A 9,659-nucleotide genomic window follows, 5' to 3' on the forward strand; every position below is an offset into this window, starting at 1 on the left:
AGCAAAAGAAGATCAGGGACAGTGTCCAGGCCCCAAGTTCAAGCCCCAATACTGGCACACACACAAAAAGGTTAGATATGCTAATTGGGGAACCTTTAAGAGGTACTTGTAATATGGGGAAGAAATGACCAGAGTTTAAATGAAAGGAAGTCTGATACACATATGATTTGTTGGAAAGCAAAACATAGAAAAGGAAACATGTAATTTATACCTTTCACTTTTATGTTCTTGAGTTGAAGTTACTGTTCTTATTACTAGCCCATTAACCACTCACATTATAGATGTCTGTGTAGGTGGTTAATTGGAGAGAAGAATTCTGCCTAGGCAGGCTTCAAACTGCTATCCTCAGATCTCAGCCTCCTGAGAAGCTAGGACTACTGGTGTACGCCACCAGTGCCTGACATTAAGTCTTACAATTCTTGTTTTCCCAGAGCTGTCAAAGTGTCTTATATTTTTATATTTTATATTTCTATAAAAGACATTTTAAGATTCTTTCTTCCTACCTCAGGTGAATATGTCATCCTTGGTCCTGGTTTTCTGGAGCTTTGCCCTCCCACACAGCAGACACCCACTCATTCACAGGCTTGGAAGGAGGGTGGTGGGAAATCAGTCAACCAATCAATCAAAGAAAGGTCAAAGGAAGAAAAAAAATCAAAAAGAAAATAGCAAAATCAAAGGCTTCTCAGATGCCCATATTTAGGTTTTTATAATTCAGGCAGGAAGGGGCTTCTTTGGCCTTTATCTCAAGGACCTTTCTCCCAAGGTCAGCATACAGCATTATTAGTCCCAATAGTTTCATATGCAGTTGGCTTGCTGATATCTTCTCTGTAGAGGTCTAGAGTCTGTGCTGCGTCCCTGGCCGGTCAGTTAAACTCCTCTATAATAAAGCTTAATTTTGATCTTTGAGCTTTAAGTGATGGGACTCTACTCTGAACCCTGTAAATTCTCCACTTCTTTCTGGAACATATTTGATCTTTTCCTAGACTGAAGGATTACACCTTCATAACTCTGGTTTGCAAAGACATGCATCATGACAATGGCTTTGGTCTTTATCATAACATTAGCATAGGGTCTATAAGGACTTTTTATTCATCATTCCACTGTTGCATTTGTTCACCCTTTGTCCCCCAACTTCTGTGCTTCCCCTAGAGACAGATAAGACAAAAAGAAATCTTAAACAAAAACTTTTATTGTTATTATAAATGTGATGTACAGAGGGGTTACAGTTACATAAGTGAAGTAATTAGTATAGTTCTTTTTGGACAATGTCACCTCTTCCTTTCCCTCCCAGTTTTTCCCTCTCACCCTCACCTATAAGTTGTATAGTTCATTTTTTTTTTTTTTGGTCGGTCGTGGGGCCAATACTCTGGGCCTGGGCGCTGTCCCGTAGTTCAAGGCTAGCATTCTACCACTTGAGCCATTACGCCACTTTTGGCTTTTTCTGCTTATGTGATGCTGAGGAATTGAACCCAGGGCCTCATGCATTCAAGGCAAACACTCTACCACTGAGCCACCTTCCCAACCCCTCTGTGAAACTCTTATCTCCAATTAACCATCAAAAATCCAGATGTGAAGGTGTGGCTCAGTGGTAGAGTACTAGCCTCGAACAAAAAAATCTCAGGGACAGGGTCCAGGTCCTGAGCTCAAGCCCCAAGACCAGAGCCAAAATAAATAAGTAAACAAATCAAAATTATTTAAATTTGTGTGATATACGGCAGGTGCTGTTTTGGTTGTAGAGGGATTAAAATGAGGGGGGAAGTTGGTTTTTAAAAAAAAAATTTTGGTCGGTTGTGGGGCTTGAACTCTGGGCTTGGGGCTGTCCCTGTGCTCTTCAGCTCAAGGTGAGCACTCTACCGCTTGAGCCACAGCACCACTTCCGGTTTTCTAGTGGTTTTATTGGAGATAAGAGTCTTATGGACTTTCCTGCCTGGGCTGGCTTTGAACAGTGATCTTCAGATCTCAGCCTTCTCAGTAGCTAGGATTACAGGTGTGAGCCACCGGCGCCAGGCTAAGGGGGGGAAGTTTTTTGTCCACATGGTTGATGATAGTACTGGGGGTTGAACCCAAGGCCTGGCATTTGCTAGGCAGGTGTCTTTACCACTTAAATCAGACCCCCAGTCCTTTCTGCCTTAGTTATTTTTCAGAATAAGGTCATCCATTATGGTAAACCCCGCCTGGATTACAATCCACTTACTAACACTCCCTGTTTAGCTAGGAGATGTTACCCACCATGACCAGCTATTGAGTGAGATGGGGAGGGGAACCCAAATGTTTGCCTCAGCTGATCTCCAACTGCCATCAGGAGGGAGTTTTGAAATAAAAAGAACAGGCCTAAGCCCAGAGTCCTCAAGGTTTTTTTTTTTTGTTGTTGTTGTTGTTGCTTTGTAGGTCACGGGGCTTGAACTCTGGACCTGGGCGCTGTCCCTGAGCATTTCAGCTCAAGGCCAGTGCTCTACCACTTGAGTTACAGCACCACTTCTGGTTTTCTTGTGGTTCATTGGAGATAAGAGTCTCATGGACTTTCTTGCTTGGGCTGGCTTTGAATCATGATCCTCAGATCTCAGCCTCCTGAGTAGCTAGGATTACAGGTATGAGCCACCGGTGTCAGGCAGATTCCTCAATTAAAAAAAACAACTGGTAGGCAGAACAAAATTATTAATAGTGCCATCATTCTCCATGTCTTCTCCCTCCCCCAATTGCAGCCTGTGATGTTGCTCAGCATTATCACTACAGGGGAGAAAACCTAACTAAGGGTTCAACCTTGCAGACGAAGGGTAGCTTCACAAGGAGATGTGGAATCTTGAATGCTGGAAACTGTCACTAGGGGGAGCAAGTGTGCAGGGCTGCGTGGGAAGCACGGGAAGGTCCTTGCTTGGCAGGAGGTTGTAGGGATCAGATGGCCCATGGGAGCTCAGGTTGTTTTTTTGTTTTTCCTCCCTCTCTTCTTCTCTCCTTTCCTTTTTTTTTCTTTTCTTTCTTCCTTTTTTTCTTACCCTACCTTGCCCCCCACTCCTTCTCCTGCTTCTGTATGCTCTCTTTTCTTTTTTGTGCTGGTCCTGGAGTTGAACTCAGGGCTTGGGTGCTACCCCTGAGGTTCCCCCCTCCCTCCCCCACCCCTTGGCTAGAGCTCTACAACTTTAGCCAGAGTTCCATTTTCAGTTTTTATGGTGGTTAATTTGTAGATAAGAGTCTCACAGACTTTCCTGCCTGGATTGGCTTCAAACCGCTAGCTTCAGACCTCAGCCTCTGGAGTAGCTAGGATTATAAAGCATGAACCACAGGTACCCAGCCCCTCTCTCTGGTGTTTGCTATGTACTAGCCCAGGCTGGTTTCAAACATGCTACCCTCCTGCCCAGCCTTCTAAATGCTAGGATCATACGCATGCAACACCATGCCCAGCAGAGCCCAGATTTTCTAGTCCAAAAATCTTTGTCAATGTCTAATCCAGCACCTGCCAAAGCCTGGGGACATTTTTTGGGGGGGTCTGGTCATGGGGCCTGAACTCTGGGCCTGGGCACTGTCCCTCAGCTCTTCAGCTCAAGGCTAGCGCTCTACCACTTGAGCCACAATGCCACTTCTGGTTTTTTTCTTTTTTCTTATGTGGTGCTAAGGAATCGAACCCAGGGCCTCATGCATGCAAGGCAAGCACTCTACCATTGAGCCACCTTCCCAGCCCCTGGGGACATTTTTTATTTGTACAATTAGGGGATGCTTCTAGTTCATACTAGCTAGAGAGGGAGACTCAACATCCTGCAGTGCACAGACCAGCCCTGAGCCTTGAAGAATTATCTGACACAAACTATCAATAGTGCTGAGACTGAGTTCTGGAATCCAGCCCTTCTTATCCGTGACATGTGGTTGGGCCCATGCCCCAAATTTGATGGTGTCCTGACCAAGAGACAGGTCCCTGGTACACACATCTGTAGATCTTCCCAAGCCTCCAGCCCACCAAGGGGCAGCATTCATCCTTTCTGGGATGGGTGCAGGGGGCTGGCAGGCTTCAGACTCCCTTCTATATCCCCCTTGAGGGGCATTTGACAAGGGTAGCAGAGGCCTCTAACCCACCCAGCCCAGAATGGGGGGTGGACGGGGCAATCAGGGCAATCATCAGGACTGACATGGCATATGGCCCGCCAGCCTCACTGGCTGCTGGGTGCAGACACTTAGCAAAGCAGCTTGCACCATTCTAGCACTAGCTACCATAGCAACCCGCTTCAATGGGTCATTGTGGTAACCCTAGGCAACCTAAATCAAGTTGGAAGCAGGCATCATTCTCTTAACGGAAGGGATATTCCTTATCTGTACAAACAGTCCTTTGAGGGCTGTAGGAGCCAGGTCTGAACCTGTCCATGAAGCCCTCTCAGGAGCTGGGTGGGTGACCTTGTTCAACTGCTTAGGGCAATTAGAGAATTCTGTAACCCTTTATTCACTCTCCATTTGCAGGCTGGGGGTAGGCTGTCATAAGGGGCTGGCATAGCAGACATCAGTGCCTTCTGCCTGTCCAACCTGCAAGGCTGCCACCATCTCCTGCAGCCTTGTCTCCGGCAGCACTGTCTATGTTGTCTGGTGTGGAGCCACACCAGCCCTGTTCTATTCCTGTGTATATGGAGTATCTTTGCTTTCTACTTCTCAGTGTCTTTGAATCTAAAGCATGTCTTGGGCTGGAGACATGCATCAAGCAGGTAGAGCGCCTATCAAGTGTGAAGCCCTGAATTCAAACTCCAGTGTTTAAAAAAAGTATTGGCCGGGTGCCGGTGGCCCACGCCTGTAATCCTAGCTACTCAGGAGGCTGCGATCTGAGAATCACGGTTCAAAGCCAGCTTGGGCAGGAAAGTCCGTGAGACTCTCATCTCCAATAAAACCACTAGAAAACCGGAAGTGGCGCTGTGGCTCAAGCGGTAGAGCACTCGCCTAGAGCTGAAGAGTGCAGGGACCGCGCCCAAGCCCAGAGTTCAAGCCCCGACAAAAAAAAATAAATAAATAAAATAAAAAAATAAAAAAAGTACTGTCGCTGGGCGCTGGTGGCTCACGCCTGTAATCCTAGCTACTCAGGAGGCTGAGATCTGAGGATCGAGGTTCAAAGCCAGCCCAGGCAGGAGAGACCGTGAGACTCCTATCTCCAATAAACCACCAGAAAACCGGAAGTGGCGCTGTAGCTCAAGTGGTAGAGCGCTCGCCTTGAGCTGAAGAGCTGAGGGACAGTGCCCAGGCCCAGAGTTCAAGCCCCACAACTGACAAAAAAAAAAAGTACTGTCTTGGGGCTGGGAAGGTGGCTCAGTGGTAGAGCGCTTGCCTTGCATGCCTGAGGCTCTGGGTTCGATTCCTCAGTACTACATAAGCAAAAAGAAAAAAAGCTGGAAGTGGCACTGTGGCTTAGGTGGTAGAGTGCTAGCCTTGAGCTGAAGAGCTGAGGGATAGTGCCCAGGCCCAGAGTTCAGGCCCCACGACCGGACCCCCCCCCCAAAAAAAAAAGTATTGTCTTGTCCATAGCATAAAATTGGAGGATGTTTTTTTTCTTTGTTCTATTGCCAGTCTTTGTGTTTTGTTCCATAAAACATAGATAAAAATAGGGACATAAAGCCAGGCACCAGTGGCTCACAATCTGTAATGTAACTATTCAAGAGGCTGAGATCTTTGGCTCACAATTCAAAGCCATCATAGGCAGGAAAGCCTGTGAGATTCTTATGTCCAATTAACTATCCAAAAAAAAAAAAAGCCCCAGGTTGGATTCTTCAGCTCCACATAAGCAGAAAGAGCCAGAAGTAGCACTGTGGTTCAAGTGGTAAAGCGCTAGCCTCAAGCTGAAGAGCTGAGGGACAGTGTCCAAGAGCCAGAAGTAGCACTGTGGTTCAAGTGGTAAAGCGCCAGCCTCAAGCTGAAGAGCTGAGGGACAGTGTCCAGGCCCACAATTCAGGCCCCATGACTAACAATAAATAAATATCTCTTTTTAAAAAAATAAAGCTAGAAGTGGGGCTGTGGATAAAATAGTAGAATCTGAGCAAAGGAAGCTCAGAAAACAGCACCCAGGCCATGTTCAAGCCCTAGACTTGTGCACATACACGCACGCACGCACAAAAGTACTATTCCACGGTGTTTGGTGCCAAGCATCAGCCCTGTCTAGCAGTGATTTCACTCCCCTGAAAGATCCTGGTTCCCTGACCAGTCCCTCCCATTCTTCATCTCAGAAAATGAAGAACCTGAGTTGGCTCTACAGATAGGCTCTGCTGGACACTCCACAGGCCATGGCCCTGTCCTGACTTCTCCATGAAGCCCCAGGTTCCTCCCTAAAATGTCTGTACTTCTTAGCCTTGGCAGAATGGGATCCCGCTCCCCCTACCTGCCCCAGGCTCAGGCCCTAGTATTCCTCCAGGATACTAGGGCCAGCTGACTTGCTGAGACTGCAATCCACATGTTTCTGGGCTTCTAACAGCCAGCCTAGGTAGGGTACCTGGATGTGCCAGGTTCTGTGCCAGATACTTGGTGTGCACTGCCATTCAGTGTGATTTTTTTTGTGCCAGTCCTGGGGCTTGAACTCAAGGCCACAGCACTGTTCCTTGGCATTTTTTTTTCTCAAGGCTAGTTCTCTAGCATTTGATCCAGGGCTCCACTTCTGGCTTTTTGGTGGTTAATTGGAGATAAGACTGGCAACTTTCCTGACATACACTGGTTATTTGTCCACACTAACTGCATGCCAGGTAGGTAAGCAGCCCTCAACCAGAGGGCTTAGCTCTGCCCCCAGCTCTGCCCATGATTAGCTGCTGGACATCTAGTGAGTTAAGGAGAGTCACTTTCCTGGCCTTCGCAATGGGGACACTGCACCCTCCTCTCTCTACATGGCCACTTCTCATGGCTTTGTATTCCCATGCTTTGTCCATCTGTCTCTTCCACTAGGCTGAGAGCACCTGGTCACCATGATTACAACAGTGCCACCTCGACATTTTTTTTTTTAATGGAGGTGAGTGTCATGTAACACACAGTTGGGTGTTTTCAAGGGCACAGTTCAGTGGTGTTTAGCACATCAATAGCGTTATGCATCTATCACTTCTATTTAGCTCAGAATCTGTTCATTACCTCAACAAGAAATCCCACACTCATCATTCCTTATTACCCTCTCCTCAGGCCCAGGCAAACCTAGGCCTGGGTCTCTGCATTTACTTATTCTGGGTGTTTTGTGTAAATCACACACCATGTGTTAGAAGAGGGAAGCAGTGGGGTTTGGAGGCTTCTGGAAGCCCGTGTTACCTTTACTATGGCCTCCTCGTTGCACTCCGTCTTCTTCTGGAGCTTGAGGAAATGCCACAGGTCCACCATGGGCCGCTTGTCCCCTGTGCTGCTCTCTAGGAGGTGGATGGTAGAGGGCAGGGTCTTCAGGATGGACAGCTGACTCTCTAACTTGCTAATGCGGCCCAGCACAGGATCAGAGTTGTCAGGCTGCTTTAAGGATGGAAAGATGGGCTGAGCAGCAACTTCCTTGGGTGCAGGCATCTCTGAGGTCTGGAGGAAATCCTCTTCCCCGGAGAGGTCCTTCTTAAGCTCGTCCAAATGAAGGTGTTTCAAGATGCCCTGGAGCAGGAGATGCAGGGCCCTGAAGTTCACCACTCCATACTTGGGAACAGCAATGTTGGTCAACTCAGCAAATGTGAGGGATGGGCTCATCTTGCTGGAGTGCAGGTTGATAGGAAAAGGGTTTTGGGTTGTCCTTAAGGACAAGTTGCTTTCAGTGGCCCAAACTGCTGCATAGGCAGAAGCTTGGGAGGTGGCTGGTCACAGTGATCAAGCAAAGAATGGCCTCTGTCCTGGAGCTGATTGGCTTTTGGTTACTAGGAGACGAGAGAACATGATCAAGACACATGCTTCTGAGAGCCTGGGCAGGCCAGGTGCACTGGGGCGCACTTCACCCAGAAGAGATGACCAATTAATATTTGATGAATATTTGAATGGTGAACTGGCAGCCTCTTCATTGAAGCCCTCTGATCACGTAAGGCTGATGGCCCTTCCTAAGAGGTCTGGAGGGAGGGGATGGAAATGCAGCTTGCTCCTCAGAAGTCTCTAGAATCAGGACTGAAACCAGATTTCTTCCTTTCTTTCTTTTCTTTTTTTTTTTGTCGGTGGGGCTTGAACTCTGGGCCTGGGTGCTGTCCCTCAGCTCTTCAGCTCAAGGCCAGCGCTCTACCTCTTGAGCCACAGCGCCACTTCCAGTTTTCTGAGTGGTTTACTGGAGACAGAGTCTTGGACTTTCCTGTCCAGGGTTGGCTTCGAATCATGATCCTCAGGTCTCAGTCTCCTGAGTAGCTAAGATTACAGGCATGAGCCACTAGAGCCCGGCTTGAAACCAGATTTCTTAAGAGTCAGGAATGTCCAAGTTCAAGTGCTGCCGTGAAGGCCACGTTTTAAGAGAAAAGGACAATGAGAAAAGAACCTGAAGAACTAAGCTCATTTGTGGACATGGCCACATGCAGCCCATATTCATTAGGGTTGTATGGAGAGACTGACAGGACACACTGATAGCAGACAGATGGGAGGCATTTGTTAGGGGACTGGCTTCTGTGGTTACAGAGGCTATAGGCTGGAGGCTCTGGAGTGCTTCACTAGGTATTCCTTAAGCCAGTCAAGGTGACATTTGAAATGGACTATCACACCCCTAACGAATGCCTCTTGGTTCCCTGTTGTGCTGTGCCCAGCCAGTTCCCCATCAGCCAGACCTGCCACTCCTACCCACTTCTCACCTGCCAGGCTTTACCTCCCTCCCAGCCCATCCCATCCTCCTACAGAAAACCAGGGCACCTCTCCCCCTTGTTACTACAAAGCCAGCTTTCCCTGGGCCTGGTGGCTCCATCTGGTCCCCTGTGCATGCTCTCCCACCATGTGGTGTCCTTCCCTGGATGGTAAGAATATGAGATGGGTCCCTGTACCTGTCAGTGTCAGGGCTGGGCGTTGGTCTACTTCATCCTATGGAAGGTAAGGGGCCTTCTGCGGTGTGATATCTGGAGTTCTTGGCACTCCTTCAAGGTACAGACATTTGTGTGTGTATGTGTGTGTGTGTGTGTGTGTGTGTGTGTGTGTGTGTGTGTGTGAGACGCTGAACTTGGGGCTTGAACTCGGGGCCTGGGCACTGTCCCTGAGCTCTTTTGCTCAAGGTGAGCACTCTACCACTTGAGCCACAGCTCCACTTCTGGCTTTTTAGCGGTTAATCGGAGATGAGTCTCATTGACTTTCCTGCCTGGGCTGGCTTTGAGAGCTGGGCCTCCTGACTAGCTAGGATTACTGGCATGAGCCACTGGTGTCTGGTAAAGGAACAGACCTTTTTCTTCCTTCTCTTTCTAGTATCAGAACCAGAGCCCAGCACATGGCAGGTACTTAGCACACTTTTGCTCAATGAATGATGGCTCCAAAGGAGCTGTCAGCTCTCAGGGGGCCACATTAACCATAGAGATATAAAATAAACATCAGTCTCCTAATTCTTTACACTTGAAGAGCTGGAAATAGCCAGGGATGGCAGGCGTGTGAACAGCAGAACCCTCACACGCTAAGGCATATGAACAGGCAGCAGTGCTGTGCCAACTATTTTTTTTTTTTTTTTTTTGTCGGTCATGGGGCCTGAACTCTGGGCCTGGGCGCTGTCCCTCAGCTGTTCAGCTCAAGGCTAGCGCTCTACCACT

The 9,659-nt window shown here is 48.1% G+C and overlaps 1 protein-coding gene across 1 annotated transcript in view; it reads right to left on the minus strand.

The window, feature by feature from the left end:
* The window catches only part of LOC105981872 (chromosome unknown open reading frame, human C16orf96), a 31,557-nt gene extending 23,901 nt beyond the window's left edge, over window positions 1–7,656 (minus strand). The window contains exon 1 of the mRNA XM_013011219.1: window positions 7,243–7,656. Within this exon, the coding sequence (XP_012866673.1) occupies window positions 7,243–7,656 (414 nt within the window). The remainder of the gene's footprint in view (window positions 1–7,242) is intronic.
* Between the last annotated feature and the right edge of the window lie 2,003 nt (window positions 7,657–9,659).

Source organism: Dipodomys ordii, unplaced genomic scaffold (assembly GCF_000151885.1).
Source record: "Dipodomys ordii isolate 6190 unplaced genomic scaffold, Dord_2.0 Scaffold14, whole genome shotgun sequence".
Lineage (NCBI taxonomy): Eukaryota > Metazoa > Chordata > Mammalia > Rodentia > Heteromyidae > Dipodomys > Dipodomys ordii.